The 24,832-nt window shown below is 35.4% G+C and overlaps 5 protein-coding genes across 7 annotated transcripts; 2 read left to right on the top strand and 3 right to left on the bottom strand.

Annotated features, from left to right (window-relative positions):
* On the bottom strand, nucleotides 4,225-7,086 carry LOC104782161 (probable membrane-associated kinase regulator 3). The gene is made up of 2 exons (XM_010507017.2): nucleotides 6,092-7,086; nucleotides 4,225-4,393 (listed from the first exon to the last, which is right to left on the bottom strand). The coding sequence occupies exons 1-2, from the start codon at nucleotides 6,976-6,978 to the stop codon at nucleotides 4,294-4,296; spliced, it is 987 nt and encodes a 328-aa protein (XP_010505319.1). The 5' UTR covers nucleotides 6,979-7,086; the 3' UTR covers nucleotides 4,225-4,293.
* On the bottom strand, nucleotides 10,483-14,939 carry LOC104782160 (centrosomal protein of 135 kDa-like). Its single transcript, XM_010507016.2, has 19 exons — nucleotides 14,636-14,939; nucleotides 14,280-14,519; nucleotides 14,078-14,170; nucleotides 13,894-13,946; nucleotides 13,701-13,797; nucleotides 13,481-13,554; nucleotides 13,244-13,364; nucleotides 13,032-13,142; nucleotides 12,874-12,950; nucleotides 12,718-12,784; nucleotides 12,565-12,630; nucleotides 12,360-12,467; nucleotides 12,121-12,251; nucleotides 11,944-12,010; nucleotides 11,739-11,803; nucleotides 11,554-11,647; nucleotides 11,307-11,377; nucleotides 10,814-11,187; nucleotides 10,483-10,685 (listed from the first exon to the last, which is right to left on the bottom strand). The coding sequence occupies exons 1-18, from the start codon at nucleotides 14,783-14,785 to the stop codon at nucleotides 10,830-10,832; spliced, it is 2,043 nt and encodes a 680-aa protein (XP_010505318.1). The 5' UTR covers nucleotides 14,786-14,939; the 3' UTR covers nucleotides 10,483-10,685; nucleotides 10,814-10,829.
* LOC104782159 (ABC transporter G family member 2-like) lies at nucleotides 18,114-20,659 on the top strand. The gene has a single exon (XM_010507015.2). It carries the CDS (start codon nucleotides 18,242-18,244, stop codon nucleotides 20,492-20,494), a length of 2,253 nt encoding a protein of 750 aa, XP_010505317.1. The 5' UTR covers nucleotides 18,114-18,241; the 3' UTR covers nucleotides 20,495-20,659.
* Nucleotides 20,953-23,370, top strand: LOC104782157 (serine/arginine-rich splicing factor RS2Z33). 3 transcript variants are annotated; one of them, XM_010507012.2, is made up of 7 exons: nucleotides 20,953-21,064; nucleotides 21,373-21,487; nucleotides 21,945-21,984; nucleotides 22,109-22,204; nucleotides 22,296-22,483; nucleotides 22,563-22,655; nucleotides 22,840-23,370. In XM_010507012.2, exons 2-7 carry the CDS (start codon nucleotides 21,381-21,383, stop codon nucleotides 23,171-23,173), a joined length of 858 nt encoding a protein of 285 aa, XP_010505314.1. In that variant the 5' UTR covers nucleotides 20,953-21,064; nucleotides 21,373-21,380; the 3' UTR covers nucleotides 23,174-23,370. The 3 variants fall into 3 exon arrangements, with proteins under 3 accessions (XP_010505314.1, XP_019100480.1, XP_010505315.1); XM_019244935.1 differs by lacking the exon at nucleotides 20,953-21,064 and adding an exon at nucleotides 21,162-21,182; XM_010507013.1 differs by lacking the exon at nucleotides 20,953-21,064 and having other exon boundaries at nucleotides 21,397-21,487; nucleotides 21,732-21,984.
* Nucleotides 23,352-24,480, bottom strand: LOC104782158 (protein ALUMINUM SENSITIVE 3). The gene is made up of 3 exons (XM_010507014.2): nucleotides 24,128-24,480; nucleotides 23,797-24,042; nucleotides 23,352-23,710 (listed from the first exon to the last, which is right to left on the bottom strand). The coding sequence occupies exons 1-3, from the start codon at nucleotides 24,386-24,388 to the stop codon at nucleotides 23,396-23,398; spliced, it is 822 nt and encodes a 273-aa protein (XP_010505316.1). The 5' UTR covers nucleotides 24,389-24,480; the 3' UTR covers nucleotides 23,352-23,395.

The following is a 24,832-nucleotide window of genomic DNA, read 5'->3' as shown; positions in this document are numbered from 1 at the left end:
TTTTCGATTTTAGATTTTAAGACTAATCGATCTTGAGGACATGGAACTAGTAGTAGTAGTAGCACATAATCACTATGTTGGTAGTCAAATTTAGGTGGCTTTTTTTACAAAAATAAATCAGTAAGTTTCTTTCTTCTAAAACAAATAAAGAGTTTTCGATTTGATTATATACAGAAAGTAAATACAGATTTTATTGGATATATATTCTAAACAAACTTTGAAATTTTGTATCATTTATTATCTTACAATATTATAGTATTAATCTAACGAAAATGTAATAAAACACTTTCATATATATATATATATATATATATATATAGTATTTGCTTTTATCAAACAAACAAAAAAATTATACAAAAAGTCTTTGTTAATACATGTAACTTAGAAAATGCACTAGTAGTCTACTATTCTCACCGACTTGAGTTGACTGGCATGCTCATATGTCAATGTCGCCTAACTAGCATGACTCAATTCGAAGTCTCCAGTGGATTGGATCATAAGTTGTTTAAAATCCAATTAGAGTGGATTGGATCATAGGTTGTTTAAAAACCACTTAGACTAGCAAACGTACCTTGATCATTCTTGAAATAGAGTGGGTTTTAATTACAGAGAAAGATAAAACAGATCTTTTTAATTTATTTTTGTTGGTTCAATAGAACAAATAAATTATAGAAAAAGAAATAAAACTAAGTAAAATAAAAAATGAAAAAAAATCAAATACTAAGTGAAAGTATTTTCTTAGTGTCGTGTAAAATTGAGGAGTTTCTTTTCCACGTATTATTTTTACTGTTTTGAGTTTGTTGTTGATAAATAATTAGTTAGTCGCATTTTTTAAAAACAATTTAAGTTTATGTTTTTAATAATTACAAGCTACTTTAAATCATTACTTTTATGTAAATTAAACAAATCAATGACATATTTATAAGCTTAACTTTTTTTGATGCATGGAAAACGAAAGCTACACACTTTCATGCAGCTGACACTCATCATGCTTCCCATGGACTCTTAAAAGATTTTCAACAGAGATTTTTTCCCTCCACGCGGATTTATATTAGTCTATTTAACTAATCGAAACAGTACTATATGATTTTTTTTTTTAAATGTGTTTTACTTTGCTAAAAGTGGTTATCCTTTTTTTTATTAGTTTATTAAGCATTCAAATTAGTATTTTACAAGATTTTTGTGTAGTTACTTTTTATTTTAGTTTTCATCAGAGCTTTATGTTCTGAACGCAGATTGTTGTTGAGATTTGTGTAGCTGCGCGCTGTAAGATTTTTGTAACTCACAACTAAATTTGTCCACCTCGCGTACTCAATTTCGACTTTATCCAACATTACAAAACTATATTTACAACCACTTGATATATTACTCATGCATTCCCATCACTATTTTAAATCTTTAAATTTTTAAAAAACTATCTGTAAGTAGATATAGTAAAATTATCATATTTTATAGAAATTTCAACATTAAAACCAAAATGAGTAGATGTATTGTTTTTGTCACTTTAGATTCCAAAACAAAATGCAAACAAAAAAAGACACTTTATTATTATCTATAAACAAATATATTTATGTGCTTGCATTCACTGCTCAAATATTTCGCATCCAAAATCTTACACCATCTAATGTATGGCTTTGAATAATCGAATAAATCATAATGGGACCATATATCTCTTGTAGTGATAAACTTCAAGAAGCTCATAATCATTGAAATTTTATTTTTGAAATATTTTAATGAAAAGATACTTTTGAGTTATTCCTTTTATGTTTGTGGGGGTTACTACATATGAGATTTATATGAATGTAAAAGTTGGACCCCAAAAAAAATGGGCCTAAGTTCGCTTTTCTTCTTCTATCTTTACTTACTATACAATTTAAATATAAGAAATACCATATTGACCAATAGTTATTTTGCATGGTATCCCTATGATTACAAATTTGTTGGGAAAATATAATTCTTTTTAGGTTTGACGTAATATACAAACATGTAGTTTAAATACATATAAAAAGGCACCTCAGTGAGAGAGAGAGAGAGAGAGAGAGATCCTCACTATTGCTGTAAAGTCCCTTTTATTCAGTTTGCTTCGTCCTTTTTCTTTTGGGTCTACTCAATTTTTTTTTTTTTTTTTTTAGAGAAATTGTAACTCATAGTTTCACCAAAGTTTTAACTTGGTGTATATTAGGAAATACGTAATAATTTGAAATTAGTAGAGAAACCTGAATTTTAATGAACATAAGAAGTTATGAAGTGAAAAAAATTGCTACGTACCACGTAATTAAATACATTGGAACTGTATTCCTTATGAAATTCGAGTTTATAATACGGTGTTGCCAACGCTATAAATGTTTAAATATTCTATAACATACTGTATTGGAGACACTTCAGTCTAAAAATTTTCCCGCAAGTGAAATCTGCTTTACATACTTTAAGCCTTAATATTAAATCCAAGAAAATCGAATTAAAGTTGAAATTATGGGTTTAAATACTAAAACCCAAAGTCATTCCACTTAAACCAAAATAAATTAATATATCCAAGTTGTATCCTCTTACTTTACTACCTCAATTTCTTTTGATATAATTTTGTAACTGATTTTTACTATTTATTGACATTTTTCTCCTATTTTATATATTTCTTAACATCTCAGTCATTATATTTTGCTGGTGTTACTTGTTGATTTGTCAATAACATGCATCATACTAGATTTAAATATAATAATGATATTTACACAAACCATTCTACCGTAAGTTTTTGTACAATGTATAAATTCTTAATTTTATTAACAGCTTATAAAAATAAAATAAAAAATCTTAGTAAATGCTACAAACTAGTGACATGTGATCATCTCCTCTAGGCTCTACTAGCTGATGAGCTGCATAAATGCAAAATGTCTTAGGAGTTTAGTACCATAGAACAACCACGAGCAGAGCCGGTCCGGGGCTAAAGCCCAACAAGCAGATGCTTTAGGCATCACAAATATATGAACAAATTAAGGGCATAAGTTTACAAAAAATTCCTTTAGTACAGTGGCTAAGTCTATGTTAAGGGCAGCGTGGGTGTCGAGTTCGAATCCTGAAACAGGCTGATTGCCAATTTTAATTTTATTTCAGTTTGTTAATGGGCAATTTTGCTTTAGGCAGCAAATATATTCGGTCCGGCCCTGACCACGAGATTACTATTGTTAGCATTACAACACAAACTCGTAAATATATATATATATATATATTTTGTGCAAAGCACGAATATATGCATACAAAAATGAGATCATTATAAAATGTAAATGGATCCAGTGAATTGAAAATTCGTTCAACCAGTACAACGTTTTGATGTGTACAAAAATCTTCAACTGCGTCATGTCACGTGTCATAAATGCATGTTGACGGAACAAAATCTAAATCTACTGGTAACAATTGACGCAAAAATAAGGGTTCAAAGTCAAACACGATTAACGTTGAGTCGAACGTTATTTCAAATCTTAATTATGGTGACTAAATGCCTATCAGTCTTTCTTTTTATGATTTGTCATGATTAATACTTTATTTAAATAATCAAACTACAAAAACTAGATAGTACTATTATTACTAGTTTACTGCTCCAATTTGGTTTCTCCAATTTCTAAAATGGGCGGTCAAAAGTATCCCGTGTTAATTATCGGTCAACAAGAACTATGTAAATACTTCCTCTTGTCCCATAAAGAATAAAGATTAATGTTTAAAATCTTTTACACATTTTAAAAAAACAATGTTATTGAATTTAAATATATTTTTTTCTTTGACTAAAAAAATATTTTTAATTTTAAACCAATAACAATTTAAAATTTTAAATATTTTCAATGATTACAACATCAATTTTTTATAGAACAAAAAAATATCTTAAAATATGAATGTTTGTGGGACATGGGAGTATTTTGTAGCTAGAGTCTAGACAATCAATTAGTAATACTTTATAAATTTTGTTTTGACTTCTTCGTCTTCTTTTTTTTTTAAAAGTCATTACCTATTCAAAAAAAAAATAAGTGCTCTGTTCACAAAATAAGTAACCCAAGAACCTTGAAATTAGTAATTTTTGTAGCATTAACATTATAACACATAAAGAAACCTCGAATTCAGTAAACTTCTAAAACAAAAAGGCACACAAAAGAATCTAAAAANAAAAAAAAAAAAAAAAAAAAAAAAAATCAGAGTAGAAGAAAAAAGTCATCTTTTTCGAACTTTTTTTATGTCCTTTCTCTTTTTTTTTGGTATCCTTTTGGAATGAGAGAATCAGAGAGAGCGTTGGTCACAGATCTGAGAATCTCAATCTCTATCAAGTTCACCACAAGTAGAAACAGAGGTTCTTGAAGAACAGAGCTCAGATTCAGCCACATTGCTCTTTCTAGTTGTAAATGATTGCTTAGAGCATCATTACTGAGAGTTTCTCTCATCGATACTCTTGTTATTGGGGCCCAAAAGTCTAATTAAAATTCATTTTTCAGTCCATTAATAAGAGAAGCGATTCTATGGGAAGGAATTAAGGAACGCAGTAAGCAACGCGACGTGGCCTGTTATGATACGTAGATGGGTAAATATAAAAGAATTTTTTTTTTCCCTTTTCTTCTTTCTCTCTTTCCCGATCCTCTCTCTTCTCTCAATCCAAAAGGCGATGGAAGCCGATTCATCTTGAAACCAGAAAAATCAGTCGATTCACCTCGTTTTCCATGGTCGATGCTCTCAGTGCTCTTGAGATCGTAAGTCTTTCTTCTTTCCTCTATTTGCCGCAATCGCCGATTCATATGAAACTCGAGGGTTGTTGGTGTTAGGTCGACGGTGGTTGCGGCGAGGATGTTGGCCAGAATTATGTCTGGTCTCACTTTGGGTCTCATGTCTCTAGGTCTCGTTGAGCTCGAGATACTCCAACGTAGTGGTACTCCAAAAGAGAAGAAACAATCATGTAATCGATTCTTAGTAATTGCTGCTTGATTCAATCAATTGATTTGGATTTTGGTTTGAACTTGGTTGTGACTGGTTTATTTGGTTAGAATTTGGTTGTGAACGTTAGGATGCAACTGAATCTGAAACTTTAAGTGAACCTTTGTTAGGAAGTAGCGAACCTTTGTTAGGAAATAGTAGAGATGGGTACAATGAGGTTAGTGTTTCAGTTTGTGTTTGTTTTTGAAAAGAGATGAGAAGAGGAACCCTTTTTTGTATTATTATCTGTTGTGTGTCTCTTAGAAGCGTACTATGGAGGATTTTTGGGAAGAAGAACGCAAGAGACAGCAAGTTCACTGGACATTAATCTTTTCTCCATTGATTGCACAATGGGCTCAGTGGATAGGTATGAAAATTTCTATCTTTGTTTTGATTACCGATGAAGCTTGTGTTAGGGTTGGTTTTGTTTGATTGATTTCTGTTTGCATGGATCTGTTCTATGATCTTGTGTAGAATTTAGGGTCAAATGCAAAGCTTTTAATTTTGATATTTTTGCTGCATTATGAGAGTATGCTTTTGCTTGGTGCCTCTAAGTCTTTGTATGTGGTTTAGTAGGAAGCCTACTTAGTAAATTGATTACTTTCTCTTATGGTCTCTCTGTTTCTCAACTGCTTGGTTTTGTTGTTCCTTCAAATTTTGTTGGTCTTTTGTCTAGTCTTGTTGATCACGAGAGAACCCAATGCAGAACAAGCCAACCACTTACAACAATGCACTTCTCGTTGGACTTTGTCTAGCCTTGTCACTACTTCTTCTGCTTTACAATCGTTGAAGTGAAGCTATTTTTTATTGAAATCACATTGCTTTTGTTTTACGACATGTACACTTTGAAACATTTCATCTTTTTTTTTTTTATGTTGTGTTCTTGTTGAAGCATGTTTTTGATTAATCAAGTCTGTTTTTGATTAATGTAATATAAATAATTTTAAATAATTAAAGTTTGATAATTAATAAATACAAATTAAAAAATTATTATTTAAATGTTTGAGTAACCTTCTTTGGGGTTCTCTAGTAATAGGCTGATTTTGCTTAAGTTTTCTTAGGGTTCCTTTAATTAATTTAATATTAATTATATAATTAATTAATATGAGAGTAACTTTGTGAGTACTCCCCACTAATGATGGTCTTACAATGCTCAATCGCTCCTTCGATGGAGTTATCACTCGCGTTGCTGCTTCTCATCAGAGTCTGCAGATCCAACGACCCGTTTGATCCAAAACTGAACGAAGACGACAACGACGAAGCAGAGGAAGAAGAAGAAGAAGATGTTGAACACTTGGCTTGAGAATGTCTCTGTATCACACCTGAGAACGATCTCCTATGAATCAACTGAGGATTCTGATCACTGTTCACAAATGGGTTCTTCTTCTTTCTTGAGGTTTTACAAGGTTCTGTTTTGAATCTTGGGTTGATCTCTGATGAATCTGAGCACCCTGGTTTCGAGAACAGAGCTCTTAGGTAAGCGCGTGAGGCTTTGAGCTTTTGTGTAATCGATGACTGTTTGATCTTTCTGCTCCAACTGTTTCCGAGATGGTTCTCGTTGTTCTCTATGAATCTCTTGAGCTCTGTCGAAATCTCGAAGTAACATTGCTCGTCTGTTCCGATCTCGCTGCTACTAAACCTCCTTGGCGAGGAAGATACGGCTGCGGCGGCGCGTGGAGAGGTTGGAATATCTGTTGCTGCTGCGGCGGATGAGGAGGAGGAGGAAGCAAGAAGAAGCTTTTGTACCATTTTGAGACGAGGAGGGAGATGAAGAGGTAGGAGTTGACCTTTGTAGAAAAGCTCGTCCGCCGGAGATGTGGTTGATTCGCCGGAAACTACGGCGGTGGAGCACATTTGAAACTCGAACTCTCGGCTTTGCGGCGGTGGTGAGGAGGTGACGTTGAAGGTGAAGAAGCTTGAGGACGACGGACAAGAAGAAGAAGAAGAGAGATTGACCTCCAAGTCAATGTAACCATCATCATCACCATCGTTAGACATAACATGTGTTCTTGATTCTGATTCATGCAAATCCATGTCTTTCTTTAATTATGTTAAAAGATTGTGTATGTATCTGTGTCTGTGTGTATATATATTTCTCTCTGTGGTTTTACTTCTTTACTTACTTCTAGGGACTGAGAGAACTGAGAAGAGGGAAAGAGCATCTTTTAAAGTGATCTTTTCTTTCTTTCATTTTATTTTCTTTTATTAAAAAAAAAATAATTAAATGCCTAGGTGGCTACTACTACACCTTTTTTCTTTCAATTTTTTAATAGTTGATTTTTTGTTATCATATTAATTTGTAGACAAGAAATAGATTTGTATTATACATCCAATTTATGTAATTATTTATTTTCCTTGTAAAAAGGATTTGTCTAGGGGTTCACATATTTTTGATACTACGATGTATGATCCCGCAAGTTTACCGTTGGAGCGTGTGAATTTGCATTGGTTATTTTATTTATTTATTTATTTTTTTACTACATGCATGATTGATTTGATGGCCTATTATAATAGAGAGGAACCAGTAAGCCAGTAAAATATTAATGGAGGTGTATGCTCTTATTTATATACAAGTTTAAATGATCAACGAATGACTAGATGAGTAGATATAAACTACTTATAAACAAATATTTTATTTTATATTCATTTAAATAATTAAATCGACTAATGAGTTTGTGGATCTATTTTGAAGTCTCCAATATAGATTATGTTCCCATTCCTCGTACTCTCTTCGAAACCTTTGAACTGTTTTTTCGATTTTATTAGTTCTCGATAAAATTCCCATTTTGCTAGTAACTTCACTAATCTCAACTTGAATTTGTCCACCGTGATCCAAGATTACTAAACCTAAAATATTCCATTTACGTCCAAGATACATAGATGTAGATCGATTACTACTTACTAGTAAAAGATCTTATACAAAAGGATTAATTATACTAATTTCAATGTTTATTTTGTTTGTTGATATTTCACTCTAAACCTAAAATTCCACAACCGCGAACAAACTTGAACACTACTAATTTAGTAATTTGTATAGGGAATATACATACTAACCATGTGAATGACAATTGTCCCGTGAATAAATTTGAAAGTTTTTTAAAACCAGCATCGCTCAGCAGCACCACAACACACACGATATCATGATCGCCTGAGTTAAGTCCTGCTTCTTAACGGTTTTATTTCTCGTTTTGTTTGTTTCTGGTCTGATCAGCAATTATAAGATTCAGCATGTAGACTGAAAGAAAAATCTACTAAAAAGATGATTAAAATGTTTAAATCTTAGAAGAAATAAAATCGTTATTTTATCCTTACCCTCGTGTCTCATTGGCCACAATAACAACGGTCACGTGAAGTGGTAAAAGAGCACAAACGGTAGATGACAAAAGTCACAATCTTTTCTTACATTATTTACTAGACTATATATTTATTTTTAAAATTACAAATTAAATGCAGCATATTTCGTTTCGACATATCAGAAAAGTTTATCTTTTTAATCCAAAAAGGGTAATAATTGTTGCAGGTTGTGGGTAAGTGGATTGTGACTATCATCCCCACACTCCAATACTATATATATTTTTTATGTCTTTTCGCTTTCTACTTTCTTTATTCATAATATAATCACATGAAAACATTACTATATGCTTTCCTTTTCTTTTTTACCGAGTCACGAATTTAGGAATAAGATCGTTCAAATGATTTATGCACCTTCCCATAAAATTATAACGATAGATAGAGATTAGCATGGTCCATGCGTAGAATTGACATGGACAAATCGACAAATTGGGATTTGTTTTTCTATTATCAAAAAATATTTAAGTAGAAAATCTTAATATAACTACTAAACACGGTAAACAAAATTCGTTAATTAATTTGAATCATTGGTAGTTGAACTTGAATCTTTCATATTTTATAGAGTGTAAACCACCACCATCTTAAAATATCTACTAATAAAAAATAATACTATAGTATGTAATACAGTACATGGTTAATATAAAAGAAGGTTTAGTTAATTTGTACTATTTAGTTGGTAATTCCGTACAAATCATGTCTTAGTTGGTTGGTAATGGAGAGAATTGGAGTGGGAACTCTGTCGTACACAGCGAAGTACCTAAAAAGGCAGAGTGAATTAGTTCTTCTCTGTTTCAATCATTGACAACACCTCACAAAGTAAAATATGCCTACCATTTCCTATTTCCCTTTTCCCAAATTGTTTTTGTAAATTAATTTCTAACTTCTTTTCCAGCAAGAATTTAAAAATTTAGCATACAGTATATATATACATAGTGTGGTAGAAGATGTGGAATGATGAGAACAACTACACTTTCAAACTTTTTTTTTCTTCAAAATCCCACACTCTTAATAACCTATATCCCCCATATAATAATGCCAATTACGACGCAATCCAAAATCCAAAGTTTCTCTAACTTATATATGATTTGAATAAGTAAAGAAAAAAAAAATAGGATTGAAAAGATAAAAACAAAGAATCAAAGTGGGAATAAGATTTAGATTAAGTTGTAAGCAAATCATTAATTAAGTTAGATCCCACTAATTATGAGTTAATGGAGTGTGTAGTGGGAAGCCTCTCTCTCAGTCAAAACATATGCACACCATAAGACCACCACATTTCATAATAATGTGGACCTACCTGTTTATATTTTTTTCTTATAGTTCTATATTTTACTTCTCCTAACAACAAGTGGACTTGAAATTGTTGTGTGCAACTGTGCATTCATATCCGTAGCTACCACGTAATTCGAATTTGAACCTCTTGAAATATTGTTAAAATATAAGGGAAAATGAACTATTCGTGAGGTAGGAGGACTAAGCCAAGACACCAGATGATAACAACAAAAACCATTCGGCAGCTTTTGTAGGTTCCACCAAAAAAATTGTCAATCAACTCAAATCGGATCTCATGAGTTGTCTGACTTTTTCAAAAAATACATTTTGAAGGATCTGTGATCCAGGTGAAGCAAAGAAGCTGTGTGTCAGTGCAAACAAGATATATAGTCCCTTATAATAATGAATGACAAATTTGTTACTTTAATCAAATCGAAGAATATTTGATGAAAACGGCAAATCGTCATTTTAACTTCGAATACAATCATAAATCAAACTGTATTTGTTTTAGCACTTTAGAAAGATTCGGATGAGTATATTATACATATAAATTTCTACGTGGTGGACGTTGGAGTATATTATACAAAAAAAAAGTGTTTGAAACTTTTTTCTTAGTGCGTTCAATAAGAAGGCAATAAACACATTGTTATGTGTGAGGTAACAAATGCATTTATATCCATATTGAACGTACTGACATAGTAAATGCATATCCCATTCAAATTTTGAACCAATATAATATGCACAAGAACAATTGCACTCAATAATTTTTTTTTTGTCTAGGAAAATATTTCAAGGCAAAACATGAATCACAGTGATCATGCATTGATGGTATCCTCTACTTAAAAAACATAGTATCACATAGGAACAAGAATGAAGAATAAATATATAATATTAAGTAATTCTAATCTCCCGCGAAGAAAAGTCGGGAAAGAGTATATACAAAACTTATTGGGTGGCTGTAATATATTATCTACACTTGATCATATTTCATATTAGAAATTCAAAAAGAAGAAAAAGATTAACTTACAATATCCTTTTAGGGTATACTCTGGAACTCGGACGCATTTTTTGTTAGGTAGTAGTAAATAAGATATACTTTCCTCTTCCTCCATCAGCTCCTACACCAACAACATAACAAATTTTTTTTGTTAACTTGACATTATTACGCGATATCAACTGTTCTGACAGATTTGCCTAAAAGCATGTGTATAATGCTTGTAGCTAAGTATAAGCTCATGTGGCTTACCTTTGCAAAATTTGGGTCAGTCAGCTACTGGTTTTGAGGTCAGAGTGTCGTCAAGAGCGTCGAATTCCCAATCATTGATTTCATCTGCCAAGAACTCTTCTCCATCGTCTAGTTCCAGCTCGAGTTGTTTCTTTGCCGGGTCTTCTTCTTTCTCTGAGGATCCTTTTTTACTGTCTGGCGAGTCATCATCACTGGATTGTTTCAGGACTGTATCGGAAAGTGGAGTCTCGTGCGTCACTTTCAGGGACGGTGAGCGTGAAGAAGAGGTTCTAGAAGGAGACTCAATATCCAGAAGCGGGCGTTCAATAGCCTCAAACTCTTCTTTTGTTTTGTCCAATGCCTCAAATAGTTCTTTCACTCTTTTATCGTCTTTCCTGGATCCGAAAACCAAACCAGGACAGAGTAAATGTTTGTTACTCATAATAAAAGTGCATTTTTATAATCTCAACTTCAACTTCTAAAAGAGAATGGGCATGCTTTTTGTAACTTTTACCTGGAGATACCTTCTGTCTGTGAATAGAATGGCTTTTTCATCGCATCCACCACACTTAATGTTGTTACAAACTGCTAAAACTAATAAATAATCAGAAGAGATGTTATGGAAAAAAGGACAGGCAGAGTAGAAACTTGTGCCACAAGTTTCTAGCTCTGCAGTTGGGATCAAGCTTAGGAATGTTCTGTTTTATTATGCACGTTCAGAAACGTTGTCTAGATGTCTGTATCTCATAAAGCCATTTTACCTTAGCTTCAAGGTCAAGATACTCCTTCTCAAGCTGTTTTCTAGAATCGATTGGCTTTGTATCCGTACTGTCTGTGATTTTCTCTGCTTCTAACCTAATATTTTCGCATATACACATAAGAGCTATCAGCCTAACTTAGTACAGTCAAATAAAATTTACAAGAACAGAGAAAGTATATATATTACCCTTTACTTGGTTCCAAACTTTCCACGACTCTTCGGATCTTGGGTATTGAAGGATCCAGTTGTTCCTGATTTAATATTAAGAATATGAATTTGAGATATTAATCTTTGGTTTACAGTCCTGATAGGAATTGGAATCAGTTTTTTTTTTCAAAAAAAAAACATTTTATTTACTGTATCTAATTTTGGGATGAACATTTTGAATTACCTTGTAGAAAGAGAGGAGTTGAACAATCAGATCGATGAAATGGTCACTATATCTCTCCATCTGACCACTTGAGTATTGAACCATGACGGGAGGTGGCAACAGACGGATCAAATGCAAAGTAATTAGGGAAACAACATAATTGCTGAGGTCTTTGCATAGTGGGGAGATAAGACATACCTCACTTGGTTTTCTTTTTGTTGAGAAAATTTAGACTGGAGAATCCAAGTGTCTTCCAAAAACTTGATCCATTTATTTACAACATCTGCCTCTACTCGGCATGAAGTTATTGAACGAGTCAGCTCTTCTTCCTACAACGTACGCCAGCCAAACATCACAAACTGTTCTTATGAGCTAATTTGGCCCTGCCTACGTTCCATCTAGCTAATACAAGGGGGGAAGGACAAGTAGTTTAGTACCTTTGACTTCAGGTGCATAAGAATTTCATTACTTGCATTATCGAACTGCTCTCTTTCTTCTTGGGCATTGCGAAGGCGACCCCGGGCAGAAGTTATTGAGGTGTTGACCTTCAAAATACATGTAAAATCTGTAACATGACCCACAAATCTAAATCTCTACCAGTTCACTAAATTTCTTTGGAATAAAACTTCTTGTGAAAGTTACCCTTTTCAGCTCAGCTTCAAGATCATCCTTGAGAATCTCAAGTTTCTTTAATTCTGCCGCTACATCCTGGAAATCACATTTGTACTTAGCCCATGATAAGAAACATGAAAACAGAAATCCAAAGTACTGAGCTAGTATCATATAAATGCAAACCTTTTCCAGCTGACTAACTTCATTAGTTTTTGAAACCCGGTAGCTAAGAGCTTCTTCCTTTTGGCTTCTACTTTGTCAAATGTAAAAAGATAGGTCTTAAATATGGTAGTAAACATGAAAGATAAAATTTGAAATTTCCATGTTACATTTTCTCACCTATGATCCACAATTCGCTTTTCTGCTTTCGAGGTAGAGTTGAGCAAGGATTCTGACAGAACTTTCAGTTTATCGATCTGCAAGTATTTAAATAACGTAGTTAATAATCTTCTCTATTGCAAGACGTGAATGTTCTGGATCGTCTTGCAGATTCTCACCTTCTCACTGTGGCGTTGAATAGAATCAACATTGCCTAATGATTTTTTCCTAAGCAAGAGTGCTTCTAGCTTTGAAAAAGTGCGAACTTGCTCAAGAATTTCTCGGAGAGCCTGCATAAGTTGGAAATATGAGACCAAATCTGATGTGAGTGTGACCAAAGCTTTAAAGTGAAAAATGTGTTAGTGAAATGTAGGAGAGAATATCTTATTACCTCTGTTGATGCAGCAGTGCTTCCAGCAGTTTTTGAAGCATCTTCATTTGAAGCATGCTCGAGAACCTTGAGCTTCGTCTTATCGAGTTTCTCCATCAGAGTATGGGCTTCAGTATCTATTCTGAGTCAGTTACAAACGAGAACCAAACCAAACAGAAGTAAAATTTTAAGACAAATACAAAGCTTCAGTACAGGAACAATTGTGGAGCTTATAAAAATGTTCTGATCCAAGAATACCTTGCAAGATCAGCACTGATTTTTAGCCCTCCTATAGCACCTTGAACATATTGAAGTAGTTCCTCACGCTTCGCCTTAAAAAGACAGAAAAAAAGCATTACAAGGTGCAAGACCTCCAACAGTTCATCATCTAGCAAGACAAGAAGACAAGAACTCTGTTCCAAGGAACAGAGTCTAGGAAACTGAACATTTTGTTTTGCAAAATCCAGAACATCCTTACCAGAACTTCATCCTTGTACTTCGAAAACACCGTTGCTAAATCCTGCACATTTTGAATCACTGCTTCGTGAGCTTCCTTCTCTCCTGATAAACAGAGCCTGTATGTATAAACCATAAACACTTTGAGTTGTGATTCAAGGTTTCACGTTCAGTATAAAATAAACTGATTAAAAAAGCTTCAACTGTAACATCACCCAAACAGTTCAAGAAGCAGCTGGACTTCTTCCTCATTCGGCGCTTCCAAAATCTGATTCACACAAAAGAGTTAAACTCAGTGTATCAGGAATAAATTAAGAGTCTTTATGATCACTATTACAATGCCACAACAGGAGAAGCAATACAATGTATCTTGTCTTACATTGCATTATTCTAGCTTACCATAGATAATACCATTCCTTCAAGTGCCTCACTATGAAGAAACACATCACGAAAAGTCATTGGCTCACCAAGACCAGGATCAACGTAATAAACCTATCCAGTTTCACAGATTAACCAAACATGATTAATAAAAACTAAAACTGCTTGCAGCCATGAGGCCTATATATGATGATCAAAGACATTGGTGGGTAGCATTACTCACGGTGCTGAAATTTTTAGGAGAATCCTTGGAGGCTTCATCAGAAGAAGAATTAGGATCATGATCAGCTTTGTGATTGTTACGTTCGCTATGCTCGAAACAAGAATAAGACAATCTCTCGATCTCTCTGAGGGCAACGAGCCATCTTCTCAATAACTGCACTCTCTCGTTACCTCTCGAAGAAACCGAAACCTCTTCTAACCTCTTCACCGCGAGACTAAAGCTCTTCACATTCCTCGATCCCTACGTTTTCGAATCCAAAAACAAAACAACACATCTCATCGGAGATTAAAATCTCAAATCTTCAAGATAACAAGACGAGATTTGGGAAACGAGATCAGGGGGAAAAGATAACGTACGATGCGATCCTGGATCAGTTTAGCGCCTTCGGAAACGGCATTGCCGGCTGTAAGGACGACGGAATCGGCGACATTGCGAACGGTGCGGGTGATGTTGTTCTTCCCGCCGACTTCTACTGCTTTGTTTACCGCCGATCTCAACCACGACATCGCCGAGAGATTCTTGTTTTTTGAATTTGAATTCGTTTTCTTTCTTTTTCTTCTTCTTCGCCGATGATCGGATTTCGAAATTTGGCTAAAATTAGGGGTCTCGTTCTGGTTTTGCTAAAACGATATATATTTTAATTACTTGGATGAAGAAAAAAGAAAAAAAAAAAAAAACAGAGTGCAATGCGAGAGGAAGAGATTGGAGAACAAGTCAGACGTGTTCTTTTCAACATTTTCTTAGGTGTCTTTATTATTTAATTTTAATTTTTAGGTCTTCAATTTGGATTCATTTGATAATACATTTATTTTAAATAAATATCATCTTTTCCAAAAAAAAAAAAAAAAAAAACTTTTTTGTTGTCATCTGTTATTTTTAAAAAAATATATATAATACATTTAAAAAAAAAAGCTAAAACAAAAAAAAAAAGGATATCCATCAAAGATTTTCTCATTCAAATAAGCTTTTGTTATGTTTTTCCAAAAAAAAAAATCCAACTATTATTTCTTACAACAAAACAAACTCATGATTGTATTTTGTTTGTTAAAAATTTAAAATGGCCAGAAACTTTTATACAGTGGCCGCCGGCTTTTGTTTGTCATGCAATCATGCATGGTTAAAGATAGTTTTGTGGCCAACTTTGTGTATGATTGGTTAATTCACGAATGATCTATTATAATTGTATACCGTGTTGATATTTAACCACGAAACAAAATACAATGTGGCTGCTATATACAAGTCATATATAGCAAAAAAAAAAAATGCTAGATAGAACTCTCACATGGTTTTGATGATGCATATTAGTATGTCGACGTAGTCGTAAAGTTTTTAAGTAAATATGTCATAGTCATAGAAAATTTACGTAAAAGTCAACCTAAATCGAAGAAGAATCAATCAAGCTTGTCTTAGTCATATCTAGCGCAGGATTAATATATACAATGTTCTACGTCTGCGTTAAGCAGAACACGTATCGGAACTCGGAAGTCTAGTCAAAATTATTGCCTACACAGATTATAATTTATAAGTCTACCAAAATTTATCTGTATGTAAACATAGATTGATGCTTTTTGATAATTCATATAGTTAAGAAAAATGTTGGACGTTCGACGAAAAAAGAAAAATGTTGGTCTGTTGTCGTATCAGGCTTACGTACTCAATTCATAGTTGAATGCCTTCTGGTCTTAACTTAATTTCGAGTAGTACTAGTTTCTAATCGTCTTGGTCTTGTCTTAACAACGCGTTTAAAATAACTGTAGTGCATGTAATTGTGGTTTAGTCGTGACTCGTGAACTGGTAGCAAGTGGATAGTTTAGATGTTTGATGTTTCTGAGTTCTGACTAATACTAATGATTGTTTTACTTACTTTGATGTTACCACTTGAAAATTATAATTTGGGCCGAGAGAAGACCATTCAAAAGATCTAGAAAATGTTTGCTTGAAGGTGTTTTGTTTTGATGGTTGATAAAGTTCTATTATATCCCTCGCACGTCGAAATGACAAAAAACTTGGCTTAGAATGGTATCTTGCAAGCGATATATGTGAGGAAGTTATAAACTGTTTGCTAGATGTTTTGCTTTTTTCGGTTATTGTGATTTCAACTTAGCATTGACTTTTTTATACATCCTATTTTAGCAATCTATACTCAAAAAAGGATTTTTGGATTTAAAAAGGTAGTATTCGCATGACGTGGCAGATCATATATCTTTTATATTGTCAACTAGCATCAAAATCTTTGTATCAAACTGAACTTTCTTTTTCATGACATTAACGATTTGAACCTTTTCTTACCTTGAGCTAATTATTTGATAATAAGCGATAAATAATGAAGGCGATTATCGCAAAACAGATATTTACAGTTAAATATATAAATCATAAAGTTTGTATAGTATCAGCATCAATCTTTCTAAGAACATATAGCCTACCAGAACGCATTGACTCTCATGTGAAAATTTGTTAATAAGAGAACTCATGAATCATGATTCAACAATTAATATGTAAGACAATTCTTTTTCCGTGGGTTATGAGATTTCTTGTAAGAATAGGTAAATGGAATGTACTCATCATTTTAGGTCCTATTTGTGAAGCGTATAGTATAAAGTCTTCAAAAACAGATATAACAGCCATACCAAACCTTTATATGCCTACTTCTCCACGTTAGGCTTATATTACGCATTTTTTGGGGGGATATATATTATATGCTTACTTCGTCACGTTGAGCTTATCCTATTATGTTGTAATTAGAATTTTTGGGTTTTCGTGTAGCCCACTCATCATCATACTATTGAAGTCGTATCCACATTTAATTTTGTTCCAATGACTTTTCTTAGTCCAATTTTGTTATATACTTCTCAAAAAATTATTAATCACTAATATGGGCATGTTGCACAAGACACCTACTGTAATAATGTAGACTTTATAGCTTATGAATTTTTGAGTAGTACTGACTAATGAGAAGAGTGATCCAATTTCGAATTGTAAACTTTGTTTCTTTTAAATCAGTCTTGTCCTCTTTTATTATGAACATGTTAAAGTTCTAGTTTTTTTTTGCATTTTTTTATATAAAATATCTTGCCACGCATGTATGTGATTGATTCTGAACATGTAATGGAATACGTAGACTTATACAATAAATGTTACCTTATTAGTTATAACCAAATATAGTACAAACTAAACTATAAATAAGTTAGGAGATTATAATATGTTTTATAAGTAAAATAGGTCAATTAGCTCAACAGATTTTTGTTCTTTTTAAAATTATTTATATTGTTAAACATGTTATATTGTCTTTTGAATGAGAAAAGGGAAGGTGACTTTGTTTGCTAGACCAAAATTGGTCCAAAAACATGTTTTTTTTTTTTAGTTTTGGAATGTCAGCTAAAAAAAACACAAGACAGTCTTCGAGAAGTGGTGAGATGTTAAAAGAAAAAACGACAATTTTATATCGTTATTATCGTAAGATAGGTACGAGTTCTGGTTTAACACGATTTGGACATCTACTAACTAGCATGTAATGAAAATTTCGATGTACATAATTCTCAACCATCAACACCATATGTACTATTATAATTCTTATTTTTCCAACCGCATAAAACCCGTGTAACTAAACCCAAGTTATTAAACAAACACTAAAAAATAGCGAATTTTCAAAGTAGCTTAAGCTAATAGACATAAACACAATGGGGACGAACAACAGAGAAGGGGTTTTTGTACAACTTCTCACCAACCCAAATACTTTTAGGTTAATACATTACATCAAAATATATACAAAACCAAAAAGACATCGTTAGATACTTAGAGATTACCAACTATTTTGACCATTTCGTATCTCTTTCATTCTTCTAACGAAAGCTTTTGCCTTATATAGTTTCTCTCATCATTCTTGTTCATATCTTCTTTGTGGGTATGAGTTGTAAAACCCATTTAACCTGAAAAGTATAAGAAGAAGAAAAAAAACATAGAAAATGTCTGGCTTACTCGTTAAATTATCTCCATCCAAACGTGTAGCTGGCAACAATGATCTTCCTCTGTTTTATGTGAACCAGACGTCCATGGAGCCTCAAAGATATCCAAGGGACACGCCTAGAGTCTCTGTCACATTCGCCGAGCTTCTAATGAATGTGGAGGATGCAAGGAATGACCAAAGTGTAGCTCGCCGGACACTGGAAATGGCTTCACCTATCACTTCTTCTACATCATCTTTCGATACATGGACTTCAGCTCCAGCTTCTTCGATATCATCTTCCCCGTTTGTTCTTTCTTTCAACGACTTGACATATAGCGTGAAGAGCCAGAAGAGGTTTAATCCCCTTGCTTGCTACGGGAAGTCACGAAATGGTTCCTCCGTGAACACTAAGATACTACTGAACAGTATTTCAGGTGAAGCTCATGAAGGGGAGATGATGGCGGTTCTTGGAGCTAGTGGATCTGGTAAATCAACATTGATCGACGCATTAGCCAACCGAATCGCAAAAGACAGCCTCAAAGGCTCTATCACTTTAAACGGAGAAGTTCTTGAATCCCGCCTACAGAAAGTCATATCAGCTTACGTGATGCAAGACGACCTTCTCTTCCCAATGCTTACTGTGGAGGAAACTCTAATGTTCTCGGCAGAGTTCAGACTCCCTCGTTCACTCTCCAAGAAGAAGAAGAAAGCAAGGGTTCAAGCTCTGATTGACCAACTAGGCTTAAGAAACGCTGCAAAAACAGTGATTGGTGATGAAGGCCACAGAGGTGTGTCTGGAGGAGAAAGGAGAAGAGTTTCAATTGGAATCGACATAATCCATGACCCCATTATCCTCTTTCTCGACGAGCCAACCTCGGGACTTGACTCTACAAGTGCATACATGGTTATCAAAGTGCTTCAAAGAATCGCACAAAGTGGCAGCATAGTTATCATGTCCATCCATCAGCCAAGTTACAGAATCATGGGTTTGCTAGATAAGTTAATCTTCCTTTCAAGAGGTAACACGGTTTACAGCGGCTCACCAACACATCTCCCTCAGTTCTTCTCAGAATTCGAGCACCCGATTCCTGAAAACGAGAACAAAACAGAGTTCGCGCTCGATCTCATCCGTGAGCTAGAAAACTCAGCAGAAGGAACCAAAACACTCGTCGAGTTCCACAAGCAATGGCGAGCCAAGCAAGCACCAAGCTATAACAACAGAAACACCAACGTAACCCTCAAAGAAGCGATAACCGCAAGTATCTCTAGAGGGAAACTTGTCTCAGGGGCAACAAACAACACATCAAACCTAACAACCTCATTCCAAACATTCGCAAACCCTTTCTGGATCGAAATGATCGTCATAGGCAAACGTGCTATACTAAATTCAAGAAGACAACCAGAGCTCTTGGCAATGCGGCTAGGAGCCGTAATGGTCACAGGAATCATCTTGGCAACAATGTTCACTAATCTAGACAATTCCCCAAAAGGAGTCCAAGAACGTTTAGGGTTCTTCGCATTCGCAATGTCCACAACATTCTACACATGTGCAGAAGCAATCCCAGTCTTCCTACAAGAACGTTACATATTCATGAGAGAAACAGCTTACAACGCTTACCGAAGATCCTCATACGTCCTCTCTCAATCCATAATCTCAATCCCTGCTTTGATCTTCCTCTCCGCGAGCTTCGCCGCCACAACGTTCTGGGCCGTTGGACTCGCCGGTGGCTCCAGCGGTTTCCTCTTCTTCTACCTCACAATCCTCGCCTCGTTCTGGGCAGGAAGCTCATTCGTAACGTTCCTATCCGGCGTAGTCTCAAACGTGATGCTCGGATTCACAGTCGTCGTAGCGATCTTAGCCTACTTCCTCCTCTTCTCTGGATTCTTCATCTCAAGAGATCGGATCCCACTCTACTGGATCTGGTTTCATTACCTCTCACTAGTGAAATACCCTTACGAAGGAGTGTTGCAGAACGAATTCGAAGATCGGACGAAATGTTTCGTTAGAGGAGTTCAGATATTCGACAACTCGCCGTTGGGGCAGGTCCCCGAAGCGATGAAACTGACTCTGTTGAAGAGCATGAGCGGTGTATTGGGGATCAATGTGACGGCGGAGACGTGTGTGACGACGGGGATTGATATATTGAAGCAGCAAGGGATAACGGATATTAGTAAATGGAATTGTTTGTGGATCACGGTTGCTTGGGGTTTCTTCTTTAGGGTTTTGTTTTATTTTACACTCTTGATTGGGAGCAAGAACAAACGCAGGTGATCGTTTAACCTTTTTTTTGGGGTTGTTTTGTGAAATTTCGGAAAAGAATAAAACATGTAATTTATTTTCTTTTTTTTACCACCTAAATATTTGTATTTTTTCAATATACTGTACACTTATAATTAATCAGTTCCCTTAATTAAATGCATATCAAATGTTGTTATATGAAGATGAATAACTAAATATATTGACTTGATCAAAATGTGATTAAGTGTAAATGTGTAATTTATACAAAAATGGCAAACCTCTTTACTTGGTTATGAAAAGCTAATTTTATGGTTTCCAAAATTATTTTGCTATAAATGAGCTTATTACAGTTCAAGGCCCAATAGATTGCAAAATTGGTAAATATCAGCGATTTTTATCTCTTTTTGGTTAAACACCTTATACCGGTTGGTTGTAGAGAAACGCCAAATCACTACCGTTTTTGGATCTAGTCGGTTCTGTCTGAAGCCCATTTATATGCTTTATGAAAACCAGGCTTTTGCCTTACCAAACGCTGTTCTTCCCCCTTTCGTTTCGAAATTAGGGTTTCCGGGTTACGCGGTGCGCTCCTTCAATCCCCCCCAGGTATCGTGAATCTGTGTTGAATTTGATGATTCGGATTGAGGTTTAGTGTTTCCCGTTCTCGAATTTTACGTTTTTTTACTTTGGTTTGATGAATCTGCGGTGCATGTCTTTCCTTCCGGTTAGTTTTTCTTCTCGTCTCCAACGATCTTGATTGAGTGACGTTCGATTGAAATCTTGACTCTTCGTGGGAGGTTTTTTGTTTAGGTCTTGGGTTAGTTGGAGTTGTTGTTGTTGACGTGTTTTGTTATACAGTGGTAATGCTCAAAATTTATGGTTTCTTTTGTCCTTTTTTTTTTTGTTTTGTGTAGTTTGAACAATGCCTCGTTACGATGATCGCTATGGGAACACTCGTCTGTACGTTGGTCGCTTATCATCTCGTACTCGTACCCGAGACCTTGAACGTCTTTTCGACAGATTCGGAAGGTAATTGAGATTTGAAGGTCTCTTCTCTCGCTCTCGCTCTACTTATGATTATGAAAGTAATCTGATTTCTACGTGATGGGGTTTAAATGACAATCTCAATGTGCTTTCTTCGTCTTTTCTTAGAATTTGTTTGCTATTGTGTGAGGAACATTATGCAGAAAGTTTAACACCTAAGTATCGAGGGGTAAAGATTGTGAAATCTAGGGTTTAGTGTATGTTTTTAACTTGAATGATCTTATTGAAGGTCTCTGGGACCTGGAGGTGTTTGATGAATGGGTGGACTTGGTGGAATTTCTTGCCAAGTGTATAGGGGCGGGGGCCGCCTTGGCGAATCTGTTTGTTGATTTTGTTTGTGTGTGTGTGTTTTGATGGAAACGGAGACTCAGTCTCAAAATGGTGTTTACCAAGTACTTATGATGTGATGGCCTTACTTTTCTGCCAACAATTTCTTCCGCAGAGTTCGCGATGTGGATATGAAGCGAGATTATGCTTTTGTTGTAAGTAAAATCTCTTTTTTACCGTAAGGTTTTGGCTGATAAAAAAAAAGCCATGTAAACTATGTATGATTTGGGAAATATTCACACTGTGCATGCGGTTTTCGTCCTAACAATTTTGAAACAGGAATTTAGTGATCCCCGTGATGCTGATGACGCGAGACATTACTTGGATGGACGCGACATTGATGGGAGTCGCATCACTGTGGAGTTTTCAAGAGGAGTGAGTTTTTTTTTTTGGCTCTCTCTATTTTCATGATCTATTGTTTGTTTATATGTATGGTTGATGCTAATGCCTTGGATATCATGAATAGGCACCTCGTGGTTCTCGGGATTATGATAGCAGAGGCCCACCTCCTGGGTCTGGTCGCTGTTTTAACTGTGGTGTTGACGGTCATTGGGCTCGAGACTGCACAGCAGGGGACTGGAAGAACAAGTGTTACCGTTGTGGAGAGAGAGGACACATCGAGAGAAACTGCAAAAACAGCCCCAAGAAGCTTAGGTATAAAACATTTCTTATCAAAAAGTGAAATTTTTGTTATCCTTCCGGTTTCTTATAACTCTTTGTGAATTGTATGCAGGAGGAGTGGAAGCTACTCCAGGTCACCTGTAAGATCCCGTTCTCCTCCTCGTCGTAGAAGAAGCCCAAGCCGGAGTCTTAGCCGAAGCTACAGGTTAGTCTTTTCCCTCTTAAAACTGCTTGTTATCTTCAACTTCTTGGTGTGTGTAGATGTTTACAGGCATTAGATTTTTGATATGAACTTAATAGCATGAATCTGAGTAACTGCTTTCTATAGCTTTGTGTATGGTTTTAATTGTATAGCACTCTGATTGACTTCTTCTTTTCTTTATGGTCAGTCGATCAAGATCCCCGGTGAGAAGAAGAGAGAGGAGTGTGGAAGAGAGATCACGCAGTCCAAAGCGAATGGATGACTCTCTGTCACCAAGAGGCCGAGATCGTAGTCCGGTTCTTGATGATGAAGGCAGCCCAAAGATCATTGATGGGAGCCCGCCACCATCTCCAAAGCTTCAAAAGGAAGATGGTTCAGACCGTGATGGTGGTAGCCCCCAAGACAATGAGAATGGCAGAAACTCTGGAGCCGGCGGTGACAGCCCAAGAGAGGACCGTAGCCCTGTTGATGATGATTACGAGCCAAACCGTGCTTCCCCTAGAGGAAGCGAGTCCCCTTAACTCTCTGATGGCTCAAGGCCTCAGGTTACAGGTGTTAGCATGTGTACTATTGGATCGACCGACTGCTAGATACTTCCTTTCTCGTTTAAGTGTGTTTGCTTTGGACCCCTTTAAGTTCATGTTATCAAGAGTTTTTCTATTTAAGACATATTGTTGGATGTGTTCTGTTTCAAACAAGTTTTCAAAGGTTGTTGTTATGAGTATGGATATTTATAAAAAATTTCAATCTGAGGAGAAGACATGAGTTTGTAATTGGTAAGCTTTAGTGAAGAAGGATGGCCAACAAAGATACGTAGAGGTTATGCTACTAACCGTGGCTGCTCCAACCATCATGTTCATGACTACGATCTGAAGCTGAATAGCTTCAAGAGGCGACGCACCACCCATTATCATACCAGTCATTGCGCCTGGTAGAGAGATCAACCCAACGGTTTTGCAGCTATCCAAAACCGGAGATAGAGAGATCACCAATGCTCTCTTCACCTGTTGCAACGTCGCTTGTCTTGGCGTTGCTCCGAGTGCCAATGCTGTCTCCACCTAAACAAATTGATTGAACCGGAAAGTCTAATTAAACCGATAATGTGGTTCGGTTTAGGTTGTAAAAGTATATAGTTATTTATTACCAGGTTGAGTTGCATCTTGATGTCATCTCGAAGCTGTTTCATTGTAACTCCGGTGACCGTCATGGCGTTTCCGACCATCATTCCGGCGACAGGGATCATATACCTCGGAGTGAAAGGAAAGACGTTGAGGATAACGAGCATGAGCATCGTGATTGAAGTTCCGGCGAGGATAGATACTCCTGCCACGTACTTCCCACGTGGCACGTGCTTAGCACGTTGTCCGGCAGTGTAACCGGCGACAGAGACCTGTACGGAATGATCAAAGCATTTTGAATAAATAAGAAAAAGTATCGAAAAACAGAGGAGATCCTAGAGTTTGAATGGAACAGACCATGAAGAGATAAGCGAGGATGATCCAGCCAGAGTTTTCTTGGTTGAAGATAAACTGAAGAACAAATCCAATAACAGAGAGCTGAACAAACGATCTGAAAACAGAGTATATCATTTCTCCTTCCAAAGAGAGGTTCTGCGAGTAGGAGAGAACCACAGCCAAAAGCACAACCGCGAGCGCCGCCGCAGGCTTCACCATGCCTTTCAAAAACACGATGAGCCATTCGTAATCCTTGAAAAAATCTTCCCAAACCAGATCCATGTCGCTCTCTGTGTTCCTCTACTTTTGTTTTGTCGTCGTCTTATGAGTGCGGTAGTAGTGGGGAAGGGTATTTAAAAGAGGACCAGTTGGAAAGAGTAACTTTATTTTCTTCAGCTTATGTTTAAGATCCTTTTCAGAAAGAAAAAAATTATAGATTCGATTCCTTTTATCAATCGTGCGAACTCATACCATAGAAATTTTATTACAAACCAAAGAAAATTTCAAGAAACTCATTATAATAATTCAAGAAAATACGTCATTTAGAACAAAGTCAAAAGAGCTGAGAGGGTTTTAGAGAACTCTTGGTGCATTTTACCGCCTTATACAGCTATATTCATTTGATTACCTGGTTGATTAAATAACTAATGTGTGTTCATTACGTAATTATAAATTATTTTCACTAGTACTAGGTCTTGTTGTAACCGTTAATGGCCAAAATATATG

The sequence above is a fragment of the Camelina sativa genome, chromosome 4 (assembly GCF_000633955.1).
Source record: "Camelina sativa cultivar DH55 chromosome 4, Cs, whole genome shotgun sequence".
Classification (NCBI taxonomy): domain Eukaryota; kingdom Viridiplantae; phylum Streptophyta; class Magnoliopsida; order Brassicales; family Brassicaceae; genus Camelina; species Camelina sativa.
This window is presented reverse-complemented; position numbering and strand designations above follow the sequence as displayed.

Excerpts from the sequence above, each read along its gene's own strand:
- LOC104782161 (XM_010507017.2), bottom strand. The coding sequence starts at position 6,978 with ATGGATTTGCATGAATCAGAATCAAGAACACATGTTATGTCTAACGAT. Across the intron at positions 4,394-6,091 it reads GAAGGAGCGATTGAGCATTG|TAAGCAATCATTTACAACTA; the intron begins TAAGACCATCAT and ends GTAATGATGCTC.
- LOC104782160 (XM_010507016.2), bottom strand. The coding sequence starts at position 14,785 with ATGTCGTGGTTGAGATCGGCGGTAAACAAAGCAGTAGAAGTCGGCGGG. Across the intron at positions 14,171-14,279 it reads CTCCTAAAAATTTCAGCACC|GTTTATTACGTTGATCCTGG; the intron begins GTGAGTAATGCT and ends GAAACTGGATAG. Across the intron at positions 13,947-14,077 it reads AAGGAATGGTATTATCTATG|ATTTTGGAAGCGCCGAATGA; the intron begins GTAAGCTAGAAT and ends TGTGTGAATCAG.
- LOC104782159 (XM_010507015.2), top strand. The coding sequence starts at position 18,242 with ATGTCTGGCTTACTCGTTAAATTATCTCCATCCAAACGTGTAGCTGGC.
- LOC104782157 (XM_010507012.2), top strand. The coding sequence starts at position 21,381 with ATGCCTCGTTACGATGATCGCTATGGGAACACTCGTCTGTACGTTGGT. Across the intron at positions 21,488-21,944 it reads CTTTTCGACAGATTCGGAAG|AGTTCGCGATGTGGATATGA; the intron begins GTAATTGAGATT and ends TTTCTTCCGCAG. Across the intron at positions 22,656-22,839 it reads AGTCTTAGCCGAAGCTACAG|TCGATCAAGATCCCCGGTGA; the intron begins GTTAGTCTTTTC and ends CTTTATGGTCAG.
- LOC104782158 (XM_010507014.2), bottom strand. The coding sequence starts at position 24,388 with ATGGATCTGGTTTGGGAAGATTTTTTCAAGGATTACGAATGGCTCATC. Across the intron at positions 24,043-24,127 it reads TCCTCGCTTATCTCTTCATG|GTCTCTGTCGCCGGTTACAC; the intron begins GTCTGTTCCATT and ends CATTCCGTACAG. Across the intron at positions 23,711-23,796 it reads TCAAGATGCAACTCAACCTG|GTGGAGACAGCATTGGCACT; the intron begins GTAATAAATAAC and ends CAATTTGTTTAG.